Consider the following 21,899-nt stretch of genomic DNA (forward strand, 5'->3'; position numbering starts at 1 on the left):
TTAATTTTCTGTACATATATATTTCATATTTTCCCAAGGATTAGAGAAGAAACAAAACGTCGTACAAAATACCCCAGTGATTAGGCAGTAAGAAATAAAAAAATAATAAAAATAAAAAAAAAAAACATAAAAAAACCCCGGTATATTAGACATTGGATTAGCCTAGGCAGAGTGTTATTTTACATATACTTTTGTAAAGTTTTAAGTTTTAGATCTTTTTAAAGCATTTTCAAAGTTGTACATTTAGCCGCCAATTTTCTCAAAAGCAAATTAAATTAGAGTGAAAAGTAATTTCCTTCGATTTTATCGAAGAACCATTACCGCGATAAAGGATGTAAACAAAATAGAAACCGATTTTGATTGGAACTATATTCATGTCTCATAATATGTTAAGCCTGAAAACGAAACTTGAAACGCATTTGTTCAAAACGGAGACATCACTTCGAATTTTAAAGAAATCTAAGTCGAAAATGGTCGGCATTTCCGCGCGTTTGATGAAAGCTAAAAAGGAGATCAATTTCAGTTGTCAGTAGCTTTTAGAGGACAAAAGGTTTTTTCATCAAAAATGGGATTTGGTGTGCTATAAATAGGTGTAATTTGACGGAGTAATCGACGAACAAAGACCATTTTCAGAAAAAAAAAAGTGTTTTCTGTTACCGATACTTTTTAGTAGGGATGCAACATAATTAAACAATGCGGTAAAGTCAATGTTCCTCTAAATTTTACAATTCAGTCGACAACAGTATTCAACGGTGTAACAATGTTTTGAAGTTTTTTATTTTCGTCGTATCTCCTTTCATTTGCGTCTAATCTTTAAATTAATCTTTAATGCCTTTATGTTTTCATTTTGACGATATAATAAGTGGCACTTTCCAAGGGCACCCAACGGAATATTTCGGTAAAATATCTGTTCGGATGGAAGGTTGCCTAAAAATTTCGAAATTTTTTTCCCAGCGACGCTCTAGACTAAATTTTTTCGGAAAACCATAAAGTTTCCCTAGAATTTTCGGAGTGTAAAATGGGGTTGACAGGCCTGCACGACTCTCAAGCGCGTGTTTTAACCTTTTATAGTTTGGCTCTCAAAAGTATATCTTTGAGCGAACGCCCTCTTTTGTATGAAACGAGAGGCGGATCCTTGTAGATTTCGCTCAGTAATGGTTGTTGTTCTATTAAATGCTATTTTTTCATTAGGATTTGTTTTAGGTTTGGCACTGATTGTTGATATTGTGTGACAAAAGGCAAGATTCGTTTGTTTTCTCTCTGTTTTGGTTGGAGGGCTAGTTTCCTCTCTTCAAAGTTCACTTCAGAGAGGGTTGCTTGAATAAGATTCTCTGGGTAACCTCTCTCAATAAGGTGTGACTTGAAGGTTTTGATTTTCTCTTCAAATATTTTCTTAGAAGAGTTCGTTCTGAGAAGTCTTAAAGCCTCTCCTTTGATGAAACCTTTTTTAACTCCCGGTGGGTGGGATGAAGTAAAGTGTATATATTGGAACGTTTCAGTAGGCTTGAAGTGGGTACGCACATCAAGAACTGAGTCTTTTTTGAATCTTTCGCCTTTAGAAATGTTCGTATCCAGGAATGTCGTTTCCGTTTCAGAAACCTCAGCCGTGAATTTTATTGTCGAGTGGTGGTTGTTTGCTTGTTCAATGAACTGTAATGTTTCATCCCGGTTTATAGTCCAGAGTGAAAATATGTCGTCTATATATCGTTTCCAGACGAGCGGTTGAAATGCGCTTTGGCTTAGGATTTCTGTTTCTACCTTACTCATGAAGATGTTAGCAAATGCTACTGCCATCTTTGTGCCCATGGCTGTGCCATGTATTTGGAGGTAGTTTTTTCCAGCGAACTGGAATGAGTTTTCCTGTAGAATTAGCCTTAGCGATTGCTCTAGTAGTGGTGTTGGGATAGGAGGTTTGTTTACGTAGAATGTTTCGTATGCTCTGCATACTGTTTGGATTCCCTCCTCTTGTGGTATGTTCGTATAGAGGCTCGTTACGTCCATTGAAACAAGTATAACGTCCGCTGGGACTTTCGTTTTTTCTATGAAATTAATGAAGTCTGTTGAATCTTTGAGATAAGACTTCTGTTGTTTTGCAATAGGCTGAAGTAGTTTGTCAACAAATGATGATAATTTCTCTGTTGGGCCTTCACACCCTGATATTATTGGTCTACCAACCGGGGTCGGTTTGTGTATTTTAGTAAGGGTGTAGAATTCTGGAATGCGAGGCGGTTTTGGCGTTTCACAAAGCCATTTTTTAGTGATTTCGTCTATGTGGTTTCTACGGTAGAGCTTGTTGATGAGTTGTTCAACCTTATGTTGTGTATAAATTACCATGGATGTTTCAAGAGGCCTGTAGTGGTTTATGTTGTCTAGGTGGATTTGACCTTCTTGTTTTTTGTCTTCTGTATTCATCACAACAGTGGTTGTTCCTTTGTCTGCCTTTTTAATATTAATTCGGCTGTCACGCTTTAAGGCTTTGAGAGCCGCGCGTTCCGCGGGTGATAGATTATTTTTAGGCTTTGTGAGTTTTAAGTCTGCGAGTTCACTCTTCACCTCTTCTAGGTAGCTTTCAAGAGCAACTGATTGTTGTATTGGTGGTTCCCATGTAGATTTTATATGGAAACGGATGTGGTTCGTTGTTTTGCCCGTGAAATATGTACATGAGGCGCATTCTTCTTGCGTACTGATCGAAGTCACGCAAGATTTGACGCTTTATTTGTGTTTGTTTTGTCACGGGTGTTGGGATAAATTTGAACCCTTTTGCCAGCAAATTGATCTGGTCATGTGAGAGTCCTTTGTTTGAGAGGTTTTTTATATGTTTTTGGTTCGCCTCTATTTGTATGTGTGATTGTTTCTTTTGTTTGATCTTTCTGCGCTCTTTGCGCTTTTTGTTCGTTAGATTGCTTTTTGCATTCCTTCCTCTTGTGTTTTTTGCATTATTTTTGGCCCCTGTGTTGTAGTGCGGGGAGTCAGAGAATACACGTTTGTACTTTTGAACTTGTTTATTCTCAATGTCTCCTAATTTTTCCATCATTTTGCTGAACTGGGCAATACTAGCCTGGATACTGCCAGCAATTTCTTTAACATTCGTGATTGTTACATCAGTGTTACATGCAGCTGGCGCCGAGCGCGCTGGTTTGTTTTTACAATTCTCATTTTTAGTTGGCGTTTGCACTACTTTTGGTCTCTTTGATTTTTTTAATTCGACCCTAGCGCGGTCGATTTCACGGTAGTGAAAACGTGTTAGTGCTCTGACGAATTCTTGCTCAGCGTTCTTTCTGAGACGCTTAATGTCCGTTTTAAATTCATTGTCCGCTCTTATCCGAGCCCTCGCCCTGTATTGTAGGGATTCTGGGCAAGTTCCTTTGTCTGTGTGCCTTTTCAATGACTTGATGGCTGATTCCGCGTGGAAGATTTTGCTTTCTGCTGACTGTGGTGGTTGACTGTGGCGACGTTTTCTAGGGTTCTCGTTCGTTCTGGCGGCTTTCTTTGGTTCACGGTTTTTCCTCCTGCTCTGGCGTGCGGTTTGTTTTTGTGGGCTGGTGTCGTTTGGCACTTGAAAGGACGGTAGTTCGTCGTCTTCGGACTGGTCAAGAAGATCGTCTTCAAGAATGTTTGAGGTGTCCATGTTTTCCTCTTCAACGGCTTTAGAATTGCCAGGGACTGCTATTAACCCTTCTGACGTTAGTAGGTTTTCTGACATGGTATTATCAGGTATTGGTCAGGCAAGACCGCGGTTTCGATCCTATCGTGTGGATCTCTTCAGTTGCCGGCGATTATTTGGAAGGACTGATAGAGATGAGTTCTCGTTATCAATCCGGAGAGGGGGTGTTCCCCATCCCACTTATACTCGTGTGGAGGATCGAAAATTCTGTGTTGTCACTGGCTATTTAGTTTTAGCCAATTGTATTCATGTTGTTTTGATCCTTGCGAGCTCAGCTTGACGCTGTGTTTCTTGTAGTGGCTAATATGTAGAATTTTGAGCTTGTACTGGTATATATTGCAGAAACAACCAGTTCTGCAAGAATGCGCTTATGTGTTTTGTTAGGTCTCTAGTTTTGGAGACTGCACATGGTTGGTTTTGCGCATTAAATGTTGTTTTGTTTTGTACGTGCTTGGCTCAAATGATATTAACAATGTGTACGTGATCTCACTGCTTGTGACGGGGCCTGTCTGGTAAAAATCAACAGTGTAAAATGGGGTTGACAGGCCTGCACGACTCTCAAGCGCGGGTTTTAGCCTTTTATAGTTTGGCTCTCACAAGTATATCTTTGAGCGAACGCCCTCTTTTGTATCCCTGCAGACAAAACACACCTCCATAAGTCAGAAACACAACATTTTATTGCATCAGCTACGACTTTACAAGCAATAAACAACAAGTAATCTGAAGTAATGCTCAAAAGCGCTCGATCAAAATGTCAAATGTCTTATTTCTATGGAACCCTCCATCGATAAGGATACTTCGATCAGTTTATGGTTTTGAAAAAAGCAACCAAGCTTTTGAATATGCTAAATCCTTACTAAAAGCACTTGAAAGTGAACATTTCTCATTATAGTTATTGAATTTTTTCCCTTATTATTATTATTATTATTATTATTATTCTCTTTATGCTGAACATATGCCCATTATGCTGGCATTATGCTCGATGCTTCGACTACAGCATTGTGCCCATAATGTATCCATAGACCCTAGACAACGTAACTTGACATTTCAAATGTCACTGAAATGTCTAAGGGCTTGTCAAAGGAGTTTTCAAAGGGCTTCAGTGTATGAAAGCAAAGGTCAAACAAGAAAGGGTGAGTCTTACGTCACTTTTTTGGGTTAAAATAAAAAACATGTCTTTCTTTTTCTAACTAGTGGTCAAATTTAGGGCCACGACCGCGTACTCGATCCTGTCGTATAATTTACACCCCCTAATGTTTTCGGATGAATAGATTTAACGCCTATAATATTCGGATAAACATTTGTATTGCCTAGTATTTTCGCGAAATTTCGATAGACACACGTATAACGAAAAACTTCCCCTAAAATTTTCTAGTGAAAATATGGTTTCTCAGTGTCCTCGAACTTTCGACAAGATCCATCAGGATAGCTAAAACTTTCGGATGACTCAAAAAAGGACCCTAGAATTTTCGAAACGACTAAAGTTCCCCTTAAATATCCGAACAGATAAATATTTTTTAGGGCATCTCCAAATTAACTAAAAAGGCTTCTAGAACATAGAGAAATCCATTTACGACACTTCTGACGTCTTTGGAAAGATTCGGTCGTTGGGTGCCCCTTACTTTCTCAGTCCCAGAGACACATTCAGTCTTATGACACGTTTTGTGGTCTGTACCTGTTTTGCGTGGGATGTAATAGTATTCCCAGCGAGAAAGTCTTTTTATTTAACCAGAGTGCATGATCCACCATGTTGACTCTTAGCTTTGTCAGTGCTGAAGAACCGTTTGCATTGGTTGTTTGAACTACGTTTAGCGAATGGTGTTCCGCTTGCATTTTTTATTTAGTGGCGTGCATATTCCCCGTGAACTCGTCAATTCGAATATTCGGAATTGAAAGGAGTTCAATCACGGTATTTTGAGTTACATGTATTTTGGCCACGTATAGAATTACCTTTAAATTGAAGGCAATTTGAACATATTAGTTTACTAGGATAAAGGAAAAAAAAGAAAAGAAAAAAAGAAAACACTAAAGAAATAATAGTAAACCATAAAGAAACAGGGATAGATAAGAATGGGGAAGATTGACTCGGATTACGACCGACGAACTTGAAAAATTTAGGCCAAGCTTTTCAAGGTGCGCAACCCGTGACTGAGGTCCTTTAAGCTGTCAGTATACCGATGTCAGTTTGTACGGTTTGTTGAGAATTAATCCCGCTAGCGATTAGTTTTTTATTATTATGATTACTTTTTTTTTAAGTGAATGCTTTTCAACAAGCTTTATACTTTGCTGGTAAATTTACAAATCTGCAAAATCTATTCCTCTGATTCTTGCTTTCGATACTTGAAACACAGTCTTGACACAATTATGAAACGTCTTCGGGTGAGCCGAATTATACAAACAGACAATATCCAGTCAATGGTTTCTGGAGGTTATCTTTATTCTCCGATCTTTTTTTCTTGACTTTATATCAATTGGTTAAAGAGAGCGCCCATTTTCTTCAGGCTGGCTGCACAGCTGAAACATGATACCCCGCCATCTGATTCCTCAGCATGAGTATGAAAATCTGGCATTCTAGTCGCTAGAAACTGGACCCAGAATTCGGTCTGATAGCGTTTATGATAATAAAATGGCACATTAGATTTCCTACTCGTGTATAAAGTTGAAATGGGAATTAATATTGCAGCCTTTTGATCGTTGAACGTATTTGCTGAATATATTTTCATTGAATTTCGCCATTTTCGTGCTTATATTTATGTTCCTTTATCAACAGATCTGTTTCAACGCGGACAAAAGTCTTAGTTCCTTTGTTACTGCTCATTTCTGTCCATCAGTTTACAAGCTGTCATCTAATGCTGTTTTTAAGTTGACAAGGGTTATGTCATAATTTTAGTTTGCCATTGTGTTCCCTTCGTTTACCTAGCGACTGATGAAATGATATCCACGCTTTGAGCCTGCATGACAAGCATGTCTAATTGGCATTTCGCCATTTCAATCGATTCTTCTTTTTTCTTTCCTTTCGAACTTTGTCGTTTTTTAGTTCTAACGAAGGTTTTTTATTTCCCGTGGTTTTTATCGACAGCTGGCAATCGATATTGACCGGCCTCCGTCGAAAGGCAATACGCTATTTACAACCCGAAACCTACTGAAAAGAAATAATAGTTTCAGACAAACAAATTCAAATTTTTCGTGCGACAAAAGCTGTGGAAATCGTGAATATCAAGTTGATGCCAGATTCCCAAATTTATCAGGTAAGACTACGCAGTATTGTTAGAAATTAGTTTTTGCAAGTTTTGCCATAAAGATCAAACTGAATGATATTTAAAATTTTACATTTATTTCTTTTTCTTTTCATTTCTTACTTATGGTCTGAAAATCAAATGATACAGGAACCCGATTAAGACGAAAATATTGTCTCTTGACAGAATATTTGAGATAATCAACAGCATTGTGAATCGCAACACAAATAAGTAGCCAGTATAGTTTTTTGCGTGGTTTTATTTGAACGTAAACATTGTAAATTGTGAGCAATTGCACCGCGGCGATGAATTTTAATCACATAAAATCTTTATTTACTGACATCTTTTGTTATTATTTGCTAAAACTACAACAGAGCACCAGGTAGTCTTTGTAGTGGTTACACGATTAAATTTCGAAGAATACACTTCTGCAACGTTGAACTGGGCAATTGATATCTCAAACGTCTAGACTCCTTGTCAATTTTGCATTTTTTTTCACAGTCTAAATCTTCAAAATCTACTAACATGTCTGCGGATGGTGACATGTTGCGCCCAGTCTCCGCTCGTTCGCGCAGCACTCGCTCCCATTCCCTTAAACCACAAAGTCAACCCATGGTCCTATTCAAGCAACGTTCCAAACGCACCATGAGCCTGCCATCCAAGCCTGTATTATTACCATTGATCAATATTCAACGCTGCCATGACAACTGGGATAACCAGAGTGATGAAGATGAAAATGAGGTGGATACAAATGGGGGAGAAATGGGTACGAAAATGAGTGTTCTAAAATGATATCACTGATTAAACATATGGAAGTAGTTTCTCTCTCACAGACAACGCATGCGCATTGATTAGCTACGTCATATTAAGCTATCTAAATCCCCGTTGTTTATTAATCAGGTTAGCTCCCAGTAAAAACTTAGCATCTCATTTTATTTCAGCATGGTACACGCCACTTGTGGGATTATCTTGCAGTCTCGTGATTTATGTCTGGTCTTGTGTTCTGGCCTACTATTCCAAGAAATAACAGCTACTCAAAGATCAACCTTTGTCGCAGACTTATGTTTAATGACTATGTCAAAGAATCTTGAATGTCATCCAGAAAAGCCAGCGGAAAACAGACAACACGTTACGAATGAATTAACATTGACTATGAACAAAAAGGACCGATGTGACTAAGTTAATAAATGACTACTACAGAGGATGCGCACAGGCCTTACTAACAAGTTAATCAATCTCTCGGGGGGGGAGAGGGAACCTGATCCCAGCGGGATCAAGGATCTCAGGGGGGTCCCAAGGGGGTCTGGAAATAGCCAATTCTGTGAGGTAGGATTTGCTGACGTGGACATCCCGCTTGGGATGTCCACGAGCGCATCTTCACCAACCCCCTCCCGAAAATCTGCACGCAGAGTACGTGACAACAGTCAAACATTAAATATTACTTGTGGAAGAACTGGTACATTGGGTATCATGTCTAACTAACAATAACTTGAGAGAGATTATCTTTGTAATAAGGCCTAAACAGTAATATACCATTTTCGCATTCTCGGTACTGGACTGGAACTGGCTTATGTGCAGAGAACTGAGGTTATTGCGCGCAGTTTTTTCAAATGCAAATTATATTCATCTCCTTTAATGATATTTCCCCGCATGAGCCGCAAATGCAAGCTAGTTCCGTCCAACTACGAGAATACGAAAATGGTCTGTTAATTCTGATACCTTCCATCGTGTTTTAATGTGTTAAATTAAATTATTATTTCATTCTGTATTGCGCAACTCTTTTTTAAATGTAAATGGTGTCACTGGGAAATGTATGATGTCGTCAAAAGAAGGTGCCTCTGTCTGTCAAAACGAGTATTCGCGCGAAACCATTCATATGGAAATTTGTTATTTTTCATGCAAATCAAACTCATTTTCATATGAAAGGTTTTACACGAAGACTCGTTTTGACAGCTAATTTATGAATGCCTCCGCGGAGAACGTTGCCTAAAGATTGTGAACTGTTATGAGAAAACTAGATGATTACACATGATAAACTTATGGAGGTTTTATATTCATTCATTTCAAGCGAGTTAACCTCAGTAAGAAATTATCATGTCAACTTTATTATGTCTACTGTCAAAACTCCTCAGTAAACAGGTCTTCATGCAAAGAAGTCCACGTCACACTTAGTCGCTGTGTGTAAAGTGCTGGTAAGTTCCAATAAACATTCTATATGTGAAGCAGAAAACAATAGAAGTGTTACAGAAATCTCATGTTTAATATTGCTCGGAGCTTTTGCACTTTGCCAATGACTTATTACAACCTTATGCCTACTAATAATATCAAGAACATGTAATTCTTTTCATTTTTCTCGGTAGCTAGGTTCATATCTTTTATCTCTCGTTTAGTGATCTATTTTCACTCCTGAGTGCAGTGAAGGTTTGCGTCAATGAATTTCGATTTCGGCACGACTCCATTTCCTGATAAACCATTTTTCATCTACTCGGGTTTATTTCTGGCATCCGTACCAAATCTGCGCTTTCACATCACACTGCATTCCCCTCTCTCTTTCCTGATCCTAAAATGGAAAATTCAAGACACAAAACAGAAATAAATATTTGAATTAGTCAAGTGGCTAACTTGACAACAGGAAAGGGTTTATTATGCTCTGGCGGTTTGATGGTTTAAGCCAATTTTGAGTGTCGGTTTGCGGGAACGTACCCTCACACTTATCTGGCGGTATACGCTCAGAAATTAACGCACGGTTGTGGGAAATCGTAAATTTAGCTCGGAGTTTTCGGTTTTTGCGTGTTTGTGGCGGTCATGCAAACAGAGTTACGAGGCTCAGAAGACTGAGAGGTAAACTTTATATTCTTTATACAAAAGATTGCCTTTTACGGCTAGAAACACTTTAATTTGTTCTGTTCTTAAGATCTTGTGGTTTTCGCGCGGAGCAATACAGTTCTTGAGTTGAGATATCGTAAAGAATCTGTTGCGTACTGTTAAAAGATCGCTTTGCGTCCCACTAGTAAGCTGAACAAATTCCTCCACAAGTGTCTAAAGAGGCTGTTAAAGATATATTGACCGATGAGGGTTACCAACGAAGAAGCGTGGCGATGAGCTAGGACTTGCACCATCAATGAGCAGATTAGGAGACAGACGTGGCACTGGATATAGGGCATGTACTGGGTGTGGACCACCACAGAACCCAGGCATTGCCCTAACCTGGGTACCTGAGGGAAAAAGGAGCAGAGTTCGACCAAGGGAGACATGGAGGAGAACTGTAGAGGGAGAGAGGCTGGATATGCGTTTTGCCACTTGGAATGAAGCTGTCACCGTTGTGAAAGACAGACCACATTGGAAGAGACAAGTCAATGGTCCAATGGGAACAGAAACATTACCCTTACAAAATCCACCACTTAAATATGGTTTACACAGAAATATACTTGGAACAATAAGGCAGATTCATATATATCTTTTTCTCCGCAGGTAAAAATATCAAAGCTTTCATAAAAATCGTCAAGCAAAGATCCATACCAGAACGTCACGTTGTAGAGTAATAGGCGAGTGCGCATGACCAGGCATATATCACAAGACTGCAGGATAATCCAACAACTGGCGTGTACCATGCTAAAAGATAAAAAATTTACAGTTTTCCGTTCAGTAACCTGGTCTTTGAATGGCAGCGAGGCTACAGGTGACCTTATTTTGATGAAGACCCCGCTTCTTTAGTTGTGTATCAAGTTGCTCTTATGCTAACTAGTTGGCAGTGACTAGTATCTAGTTGCTGTAGTGTAACGCTACACGAACGGCACTTGAAGGCTGCAAGTTAATCAGTAGTTTTGACTACTAGCTGTCAAATACTGCCTCGGTCCATGTAAACTAAATCTTCACTCGCTGTACAACTTCTTGAAGTACTCTAAACACAGACTCAGGCCCAAAGCGGCATGCACACCCATGCATCCCCGGGTCCAAAACTTGTAACAGACAACCTTGTAATTTTTGTTCGAAGAAGTCCAAAACAAGTGACAAATTAAGGGTTGTTTACCAATTACTCGAAAATTCCGGAAATTTCGGCCAGAATTCAAATGGTAAGAATGGTAAGTGATTATGACTCGACCGATCAGAAAAGTTTAGAAATACATGGAACGTCTTGAAAGGTAGTCCAAAATTTCCAACCAAAATATCTGAGTAAAAAATGTGCTTACTATTTCAATTCTTCACCACCATCTTGGCGTTATGATCAGGTTTAACTCGTCCTAGTCTCTTTCGGTAAATTGTTCCTTGTTTTTAGTAAATGATAAATGGCCAATCTGAACGCAACTTGACACCAGGCACTTCATCTTATCATTTGCCCAACCGTTCACGAACCGCTTTCTTCATGTAACTGGTAAAAAATCAAGGAAAAAAAGATTTCAAAAAAACCTTTCTCTGTTCTCTTACCCATGCTGTCATTACTGCACTCACAACTTGGCTCTTCTTCTTCGCTATGACTGTCCTTGTTGTCATGGCAACCTTGTATGGTAATGTGAGGTGGAATAACAGGTCTGGAGGGGAGACTGTAGAGTCGTTTAGTACGTGGTGTAAGAAGGTTAGGTTGACTCATCGACTTGAGTGAGTGGGACCGAGTGCTGCGCGGCCGTTCCTGGGGCGGAGCAACCAAGTGGGGTTCGTACATGACGTCGGCTGGTTCGTAAAGATCAAACTGCGAAGAAATAAATACAAGTAAAAATCTAGCTCAGATCTATGGAACTGTTGCACTGATTTGTATAACTCATATTTCTTCAGACCGAGTTTAATCTCTTTGATCTTTGGACCAAGCACGAAGTACGCGGGCCACAAAAAGAGGATCTCAAAAGGATTAACCATCAACCTTCAAAAACGCAATATTTTCTTTCCGTCAACCGTCACACGAGCAAGCCAATATTAGCCGTCAAATGTCTCAGATATCCAATGAAGAACTAAACGTGGGACTTAACTGGGGTCAAGTTATGATGTTTATAAATGATCGTTTTAACGTATCACACAAAAAAATATGTTTATATATATAAAGTCCTCCTAGTTCCGTCTAACTTCTATTCTCGCGAGCAGGTGATTCTGAATACCTCCAGTGGTAACAAAGGGGAAGTAATAACGCTAATTAGGCACATATTTGGAGACCAAAAACCTAATTTTTAATGCAAAAATTATAAGGCTATTTGGATTACTAAAATATGGGCAAAATTGAATCGTTTTATGAAAATTACAGCCAAATTTGCGCTGTAGTTTCATTGTTTCAGGTAAGGTTACCTTACCATCCGGGACAACTCTGGCCCAAATAAAGTTGTCTCGTAGTCGAGTTGTCCCTGGCAAAGCGTTATGTAGGCGGGTTTGCCCTGGCGCTAGGGTAACCCTACCTTCGTTGTAAACATGTCTATGAAATGTGGGCGTCGCCAAGGTAACCCTAGCACTGGGTTACCCTGCCCCTTGTAAACAGGGCCTTAAATATCTATAGTTTAGATCACCAGCTGGTAATCTCGAACATAAACGTTTATCTAGAAATTTGACAATGGTATTTTTTCTTTAGATTCACGACGAATAGATAATCCTAAACTATTAATTACAAGTGATCAAAAGCCTTATACGAAGCATGTGTACTTCAATTTACACTTGTAGTACTCAATTCTGGAAAATCTGAAAGAACTATATTTAGCAAAAGAAATTTTGCTTATCGTATGGAAATCGAGCATAACAGTTTGTATTAGCATATTGTACAGACGTCGGGTCTTTAAAGACCTCTAGTATATATAATCTGGTCAGCGTCGGCTCATATTATGGCCGGCTATAACAATCTTATTTTTGCTTAAACAGTAGTGCATGTTACCGACCTTTGATTTCTTGATGATTTAGTTATCTACTCTATTAAGGCTCCTTTTTGCCAGTAACAGACTTCTTCCACTCCAACTGAAATTGGGTTATAACAAAGCAGTTTAAAATCACTAACACACCTGCCTGGAGCATTGCAACACCAATTAAAGAAACCTATGGGTCTACATCGCAAATTGTATCCCTGAAGAGATGCAGTGAATAATAAACACATGTATTTCATCTCATGCCAGTTTATACAGATATAAATTAAATAGAGGGTTTTTTTCTGACTAACCTTTTGGTTCAGCTGTCGTTCTCATACAGTTCAGCCTAGTGCAACAAAATATAAACCTCTTTTTTACGAAATGCAAACAAGAAACTCTTTGTATTTGCATCAATCGAGCAAATTTTTCTTCTTTAAACACCATTTAAAACTCGGCTAAGCCTTGCGAGTTCTCATGATTTCTGACTCAACTGGGGCTCGATAACAATACTCAGGTCATGAATCAAACACCGTGGCAATTAAATGGACAAAATAACGCTGTTGGCGGACAAATTTAAGAAATTTTACGGTTCACATAGATTGAATGAATTAAGTTACCCGATGGAGCCTGACATTTGCCAAATTTAATTAAATAAGATGGCTATGAGAGCACAATATACTAACAACAGTTTCTAATAATAGCACTAAACTGCTTTTAGATTAGAGTAATTGGATTGCAACTGATTATCTTACGACATCTTCAAAACCTGACTCCCTGGACCTATTCAAAATTTCTTGTTTTTTCATGCAAATCATTCTTTAAAATCTTTTGAGAAATGGAATAGTAGGAGCCTGCATTTTAAGGCCAACAATTTTAGAGTAAAAACACAGTATTGAATGACTGATTGTTTTGAATGTCTCAGCTGTCAAATGTCTTATCACCCTGTTTTGAGATTTCTTTATGCCTTTGGGGGAAGTTTGAATTCTTTTTATAGAAAACATGTAACGTCAGCCTTGTGAACCACAGATCAAGAGATAATGACGAATCTATTTCAGGAGCATTTTCTTAAATTAAATGATTAAAATGGTTTTTGTTTATGCTCAGTTCAGCCAAATAGAGATTCATTCGTTCCGACAGCCGTTGTTTGGAGATTATTTGTTCGTTCGTTTATAACTTCCCTCTTTCTTCCTATCATTCATTCCTTCATTCCTTTATTCGTCAATGCATCAGTTCAACTTTGCAACAAATCAATCGTTCGTGATCTTGTCCTCCTCAAGTTCATTTTTGCTATTCCTATTTCACAATGCCGGACCCACACAGAGCGGTCGGTAATTTAATCGAAATTGAGAAAGATTGAATTTTTTGCCGCTTATTCGAAAGTAATAAATACCCACGCTGTAAAGCATTAGCTGCAACTATTCGCTTTCGAAAGCCTACACGCACGAAACTCATTTCCGGCTCAACTTGATTTTAATTCGATTAAGAATGTATAAATGAAGAATTTGACGAGAATTTTAAAAGTTTATACTTACTTCTCTGATTGGAACCTCCAGTTTGACTTCAAATTCCACGTGAAGAAAAGCGGAAGCCTTTACTTAAATCGCATTATTTAAAACAGATTCATTTTACTGAAGCATTCGTTTTTAGATCTAAACCAGTCGACAAAAGCAAACTATATATTTGTGGTTTCCTTGGCGGTTCCTGTCGATTAACCTCAAAGCATCACTTTTTACTCCGCTATTCTTTCGTAAGTTACCCGTGAACACAAAGAGGTCTGTGGACCGTATCGATATCACGTTTGTACCAACTAACGTCACTAAAGTCGCAAAGGCCAAACTTTAGTTTTGTCGTTAAATCCATTCCAATGATTTCCTTTTTACCCCGTTATTTGACCAGAAAGCTAGGCTATAAAATAAGCTCCGGTACTTCAGTCAAACGTTGCGTGATTTGCAACAAGTTTGTTTATCATGGCGAGTTTTTTAGTGTATACAATCATAATCAGGTTTGCGCGTTTCCGAAGATTGCAGAACAAGATGTTTGTTCAGGCGGATTGTGAAGGCCACCTCTCGCACAACTACAGGCTGTCATACGCTTCATTGCTGCGGCTGTAATAGAAAGAAACATAGAATATACAAGCCTACATAAAGTATAACTGCTACGCTGTATAAGCCCGCTGTGTCTATGATAATACCAATTGTTTCCAAGCTCTCATTACCTAGTTTCGTCGCTAAAACTTCGTCATGATAAAGCGAGAAGCAAAGATTCAGAAGATACCACTGCTTGTTATTACAATTTACTGTCATTCTCTGATCTTACCAAAGTGAATAACTTACCGGCTTTCCCTGTTCGGTTCTCTCCATTGGGATTAATGCGAGAGTGATGTCATCGAGTTTAACAGCCTCTCGCGTACTCTGGCAATCCTTACAGCTTAGAAAAGAAGATTGAAGCAATTCTACCCCGTAGGTCGTTTTAATCAAGAACTCTACGATCTATTTACGCGTAGATATCCCTTCAATTTGAAAACAGGATGACGTTGATTTAATGCTAATAGTTCTGCAACGTGACTATCATATAACCATTCAGTTATCACTAAACATAACATCATCCATTTAGTCTGGAGCTCTTCCGTCCGTGGGTTAACCTTTGTGTCACATTCTTTGCTATGATAAGTGCTGGTGAAAATACAAGGGCATTAATGTTGGTAACAAATTTACCACACATGACAGAGAACACGTACACAGCGGAATTACATTCAGCGTTAGAACAGGAAAAAAAAAAGTGATATTGTTTCTATGCAAAAGATTCTTGAACTGCTCTTGACGTCATTTGTAATGTCTGCTCAGTAAATAATCTGAACTTTCGTTTTAATAACCTTGAGTTTTAAATTACTGGCTCATATCATATACAGTTGATATCTAAAACAATAAAATAACGATTAAAAATATTGAATTTCCAGCTCTCTGGTTCTTTTTCAAGCCCGTAAAAACATGTAAAACGAGAGCGAAAACCCCTATGTTTTTTATGATTAAAGTGCTTCCGGTCCTTCAAGAAGGCACGCATATTGAGGCGGGCCAAGGGAATGTTACTCTCTCTCTGTGTTCTGATAAAGAATGATAACTTTTAACAATATTGGTGACTTATCTTTGACCTCATTAAAGTGCGACTTCTCGAACCTAGCAAGAAGAAAACTAACGAATCAAAACGTAAACTTAGAACAATGAGCTACAATGGACTGGTAGCTTCTGGTGACGGCAAGTAGCGGTCTGTTTGACGTGAGAACATAATCACTATTGATTCCTCTACGTCATGCACACTCTTAGAGATTCAGTCCTTGACGATGAATTATTATAATTATAGATCTCACTCGAAAAATTTAGCTTGAAAATTCATTTTGCGAGAACCAGATGTCATTCAATGTTGTTGGTTTATTTGAGAAAATGATCGCTATCTTTTGTTCTCAGGTAACGTTCTGATTGGTTAACTCCTTTCAAAGGGGCCCAATTCAGAGCAATCGCACTGTAAGGTTTCAGGTCTAATCAATAAATGTCAAAAGGAAACATGCGTTCTAGATTAGAGAGGAATGACGTCTAGTAGAAAGCGGTTTGAAAGACTTTAAACAAGCTCGGGCCAAGCGAGAACAATTATACTTGATCATACCAATACAGACAAAGTAGGAGATCACTGACACATGTGTAACAGGTCAAGATTAATCAAACTCTAGGCACTTATGTATGCTATAAATGTCTTTATTTTGTCATCTGCAGAAAAAGAACTTAACTTAGGTTGTTAATTTGAAGTACATATTGTTCACTTGCTGGTTTCATATAGTTTGGTGACCATCTTCATCCATTTTGATAATTATGGCTACTGTATTGCAATTACGAATGGCACTCATTAACGTTAAGAATGAGTAGGCGTTGACGCTAAGACAGGAGTGACACCAAAGATTACAACTAAATCCCTCTTGTTAAAGTACCCTCATCAAACGTAGTTAATAAAGGGAAAGGGTTAAGAGGACCGGTAAACAACAAAGAAGCGAACAAACAGGCCAAGAGTTATGCTGGAAGGCCCTTGACCCTGCACATCTTTTGTTTTATGCCCAAAGACTATGCATGAATTACATAATCGCAATGCTTCTATTGGTTAGTTGTATGAGCACACATAACCACTCTTTGTATTTTGCCGGGTATTGTGTAGGGGCAACCCCCAAAATAGTAAACAGAAACATATAACAAAGAAAATTTGCCAGGTTTCACAAACATTTCTCTCTATTATTAACTATGCATCAGGCTGTTTCTATTCTCACCCGTACATTGTTGGTCTGCTCGAGGGATGTCTAAGAATGGACCCAAACACACTCTATAATCGATGACATAACTTTATAGAGATTAGAGCGGTTTTCAGTTGAGTGTACTATAACCAAAACCAAAGTAATCACTTTGGCCAATCACAAAGGACACAGACAACACGGAGACCCAGCACAAAACTTGAAGTAATTACAGGTAGCTGACACAAGCACGGGAAAACACATGCGAACGGGTTACGATTGGTTTTGGTTTCACTTCTGATTGGATGAAAAATTGGCGCGAGTTTTTTTAAGCCAATCGTGTAGCGTAGTAATGCAAAACTAATTACATTTGGACGCTTAAATGAAAACTGCTCTAATGCTTAGCCTAGGAACGGTTCAGTAACACTTGGGCAGGAAAACTAAATCGCGAGCAATTGCCGATAACAAACCGCATGTGAAATTCTGTACAAATAACGGAAAGATGACGGACAAGAGGAAGAATTAAGGATGGCCTTTTCACACGAGCTCTGTAGAGAAATTTGCAACGAAATTGAATTGAATGAAATACAACTTACAGTTTAAGTCTTCTTATCTGTAACCTGCTTCATCCTAAATTTTACTAGAGCGGTGACAGATTAATGGTTCAGTTGTACCACAACGATTTAAGAGAGATTACCGTAGGAATAAGGCAAGAGACTAGGATCGTACGCTTTTCTGATAAGGTCTATGTTAGATAGCCTGCAATGCAGGTGTTATTTTGAAACGGAACCACTCGATAGACCAGGTTCTCGAAGCCCCCATCTAGAGGGTTGGGTCAGAGTGCGGGGGGTAGGGGTGATGGTTGGGGGGGGCAGCCCTTCACAGTTACCAAATCCAAGATGGCGGCCAAATACGAAAATGTGCACTCTAGCGCCAAAAATACGCCTGTACTGCAGCAGGCTCCATGGGAGATTAACACTGTTAAGGGGGTATGGTACCCTAAAATATGGCGATGCTCATGAAAAATTCAATTTCTTGGAAATACAAGACTTAAGACCGTTGAGGACTTGTCAAAAACATTTTGAAACGATCTTGCAGAATTTCCTTCCAGATGAGTGTGAAATTTAAGGAAAGTACACAGTGGTATAAGTTTTTTCACTTGGCAACGGCCATAGCAACGACTGTTTACTATAAGAACGTGACCAAAAATATAGATTATATTTAACTCATATGAACGAAACTATTTAGAAAAACCTTTTAAGACATGCACAACTCGATTGGTATAATTATTTGTGAAAAGCTTTGCCTCAAATTGCCATCACAGGCTCATTAATTTCCCTTATGACGAGGAATATTTCCCGCAACTGCGGTAACCTTTTACAAAATAGAACAACCATTGCACCCCCTCCCCCGAGATCCAATCTGCACCCCCCTTCGCACTATTTGTGGCTCGTTAAATGCTTAATACTTCGTGTAAGAAACTTAAAGTGTATTTTTCTCAAAAGTTTACTTTTGTACCGACTGACTTCGTGCCAACATTTCTACTTTGCAAGGTTTTTAAGTAGAATTTCTGAAACTTGGGTTCATCAAAGACCAATAGTGTCGTGATGATATAAACCAAAAAAATCGTAACATTTTAAGGTCTGTCACGTGACATGAGATGATTTGTACACTGGGGGTGGTAAAAAATAAGGTTATTTCCAAATAAAGCTGTAAAAAGCACTGAAAATAAGATTTAACTGTCAAAAATTAGGTTCATATCACAGAACAAAACAGAAACTTACATGATATGCTTATTTGACAGTCAATTCTTGTTTTGTAAAAGAGCAGGAAGTGTTGGCGTCAATACTACAAAGCACTACTTCAAAAGGCTATGGCTGGTTTCCATAGCAACCATTTTGAGTAAAACTCTAGAAATTTAATTTCTCTTCTTGAGTGCAATAGCACACAATTGATCTTTCTTCACCATATTTAAATTAACTTTTTGGTCCATATTGAGGGTACCATACCACCTTAACAGTTTATCTTCTCTTTTCATGTTAAACTTTTAAATTCAAAACTCATATTTTAGTTGTAAACATCAGCGCCCATGTACATGAGGCTGAAATAATGTCTCTTTTGCGAAAATGCCACTCCACTATTTCTCTACTCTGTAGTAAAAATATCATAAATGATATTTTTATCGTCTGCAGATAAGGACAAAAGACACGACCATGCGTATAACAGCAGACTCACGAGCAGTCCCACAATAGGGGTATACCAACCTGAGGGAAAAAAAACAAAAAAAACAACAACAACGAGTTTACTAGTTAATTGGCACGTTAACAGTTCAGTCACGTTAAAGCAGCTCTGTCACAGTATTTGGAGTTTTTTTGGACACGTACTAAACTACCCTTAATTGAAGGAAACCTGAAAATTGTACTCAGAAGTTGTTGTAGTTTACTGAGATAGAAAAAAAAAAAAAAAACACCAAAAAGATGATAATAAAGCATAAAGGAACAAGGATGGGTAAAAATGGAGAAGATTAACAAGGATTACAAACGACTAACTTGAAAAAATTAGGCTGAACTTTTTAAGATGCACAAGCCGTGACGTAGCTTTCTCAAGTGATCTACATCATTCAATGAAACAATTAATCAATAAATTGAATCACTTTGTTATTCATGCAAAAAAAGTTGTCTGTTATAACTCTTGTGCCGCCTCAATGCATTCTTCCGTTTCGCGTGGTTAATCATGGCCCAATGACAACCAATCAGGAACACTGAACTGCAGGGATACTTCATCATATTAGAATCTTTCGTCTCCCATTGACAGAACAAACCACGACAGAAGTTATGTTTCTCAGAGTATACTTACAGACTCTAATGATTATGTTTACTTACGAATTTCATCATAATAGTTTGCTTCCAAACGTACTTGTTGCTGTTCGTCTGATTGTAGTTCACCAGCCACTGCTGAGCATTCAGGAGTTTCCGAAATAACTGGCGGAATGATTGGTTTCTCTCGTGCTGGGAGACTGAGAGTTCTTCTGGAGCGATGCGATGCTAGAGTTGGAGGAGGGTTGAAGGACTGACTTCGGAAGGCGCGTGTTTGAACGTTGTTAGCGGGCAGAGCGAACGTGACGCGGTCAGACATTGCGTTACTTCGAATGAGTATTAAACACTGTGAACGATATTAAAAGAAGATGTACGATAACGTTTTGATGAAAACAAAAACAGTGGTAACGCAATAAGTACTTGAATAAGTTGTTGCATAAGAAGTTCATAAATTTTGCTCAGGTGCTCTCTAACATAAAATATAAACCACTGACATACTGTGGCAAATTAACATTTTCTTCGTATTGGTCTTTCATCGGCCGTGAAAAACCATTTTTCGCACAATCCGTCGTATCGTTAGTGGTTTCACATAAATCATTCTTATTTCTAGGGGGATGAAAAATCATCCGGCATTTCGACGCCATGAAATACAACAGATTATTTAAAACATGTTAATGAATGGGCAAACCAAAAAAAAAAAAAAAAAAAAGAAGAAGAAGAGAAAATTTCCCTTTGTCTTGTTGTTCTGTTAATTCAAGAAAGCGCTGTTTCGCGTACATGTCTTGTCACTGACGAGATAAAGGCTATGAAATATTTTACTATATGTTCATCATTAAAATGTCAAGAGAAAATCATTTTGAAAAACTGATGAGATACGACCATAAAATAAAAACAAAAATTCATTTGAAAATGAATTTTACCTCAAGAGGTTATTTGCCTAAGGAAATACGAAAACATGTGACGTCAGCAGGGGATAATATCGGTATCTTTTGCTACTTCGTCATTTAGGGCGATACCCGTAAAGGTTTTGAAATAAAAATTATAAACAAAAAACAAAACAAAACAAAACAAAACAAACTCAACAGATCAAATAAATGGAAAAACACTAAGAATTAACCACTAAGGGACATGTTAAAACGAGAAAAGATGAGCCACTTTGATATTAACGCGGGTTATTTTTCATTTATTTAGTTCTCAGATTAGTGTGAAGACACTGGAACTCTGTTTTGGTGATATCCGGCACTCGCCCGTCGATGTCTGTGTCACGACAAGGTATTGTCGCCAGTCATCAGGTTAGACTGTAAATATCAGGTCCGAATAACACTTAGACTTTAAAATTCTTTAAATTTGCTGAACAGAAGTAGAGGCACATTTGACTAATTGGTTTTCAGGTATCTGATGATAGACGCGATAACAACATTATTTACTGCTTAAGTGACGTCAAAGAGAGCGATACCGCAGTCTTACTTGATGTTAAAATTCAAAAGAGAGCAAACCAAACCAAATTGTTGGAAACAATGTTTGATATAAACAAAACGAAGAAATACAGCAAGCTAAATCTAAAAGGGCGTGATAAGCTAAAGCGAGATTAAAAAATTATGTAAAATCTAGTCGAGTGTGACAATATAACTCTGATACTGTTTGTTTATATCCGGGAATACAGGAGTATTTCTTTTTTTTTTTCGCAAGTAACAGAATTGTATTCATATAGTCATTAATATAAGCAGTAAATAAATATGTCTCACAAAAAAGTGGTTTCGTTCGACCGTAGGTGAATTTCCCCGGTGGATTTAATGTGAAGATTTTGTATTTTTTTGAAAAAATTGTTTCAGTTTTTCTTTAAACCGGATGTTGCTTGTATCCCAGCCTTAGTGAGACAAACAGTGTTGAAAACAATAGTAATGACCCAAAACGTTTACCAAGCTTTTTTTTTTTTTGAAAAATAAAACGTATTCTGTTAACTTTTTCTTACCTTGCAATGTACATCAATTCCAAAGATGTTCAGTTCGAAGATAAACTGCCTCCCGCTTGAAATATCAACCCGGCTTTGAGTCAAAACTCAGCGGAACATATGTTCACTGGAAAATATTCCCGCGGAATATG

At 38.1% G+C, this 21,899-nt stretch overlaps 3 protein-coding genes across 6 annotated transcripts; 1 reads left to right on the forward strand and 2 right to left on the reverse strand.

Annotated features, from left to right (window-relative positions):
* The first annotated feature begins 6,622 nt into the window (after positions 1-6,622).
* Positions 6,623-7,934, forward strand: LOC145469895 (uncharacterized). The gene is made up of 3 exons (XM_081453709.1): positions 6,623-6,912; positions 7,402-7,666; positions 7,842-7,934. The coding sequence occupies exons 1-3, from the start codon at positions 6,889-6,891 to the stop codon at positions 7,925-7,927; spliced, it is 375 nt and encodes a 124-aa protein (XP_081309835.1). The 5' UTR covers positions 6,623-6,888; the 3' UTR covers positions 7,928-7,934.
* A 1,155-nt stretch (positions 7,935-9,089) lies between these two features.
* On the reverse strand, positions 9,090-15,457 carry LOC145469894 (uncharacterized). Of its 4 annotated transcripts, none has more exons than XR_014042397.1 (4): positions 15,047-15,457; positions 11,091-11,587; positions 10,420-10,512; positions 9,090-9,460 (listed from the first exon to the last, which is right to left on the reverse strand). XR_014042397.1 is itself a non-coding variant. In XM_081453706.1 (4 exons), the coding sequence occupies exons 1-3, from the start codon at positions 15,071-15,073 to the stop codon at positions 10,427-10,429; spliced, it is 375 nt and encodes a 124-aa protein (XP_081309832.1). In that variant the 5' UTR covers positions 15,074-15,445; the 3' UTR covers positions 9,090-9,460; positions 10,420-10,426. The 4 variants fall into 4 exon arrangements, 3 of the variants coding, with proteins under 3 accessions (XP_081309832.1, XP_081309834.1, XP_081309833.1); XM_081453706.1 differs by having other exon boundaries at positions 11,326-11,587; positions 15,047-15,445; XM_081453708.1 differs by having other exon boundaries at positions 11,326-11,587; positions 14,246-15,440.
* A 1,062-nt stretch (positions 15,458-16,519) lies between these two features.
* LOC145470607 (uncharacterized) lies at positions 16,520-21,834 on the reverse strand. Its single transcript, XM_081454412.1, has 3 exons — positions 21,769-21,834; positions 19,863-20,142; positions 16,520-19,244 (listed from the first exon to the last, which is right to left on the reverse strand). Exons 2-3 carry the CDS (start codon positions 20,113-20,115, stop codon positions 19,126-19,128), a joined length of 372 nt encoding a protein of 123 aa, XP_081310538.1. The 5' UTR covers positions 20,116-20,142; positions 21,769-21,834; the 3' UTR covers positions 16,520-19,125.
* Positions 21,835-21,899: the final 65 nt, after the last annotated feature.

The sequence above is a fragment of the Orbicella franksi genome, chromosome 15 (genome assembly GCF_964199315.1).
Source record: "Orbicella franksi chromosome 15, jaOrbFran1.1, whole genome shotgun sequence".
Taxonomy (NCBI): Eukaryota; Metazoa; Cnidaria; class Anthozoa; order Scleractinia; family Merulinidae; genus Orbicella; species Orbicella franksi.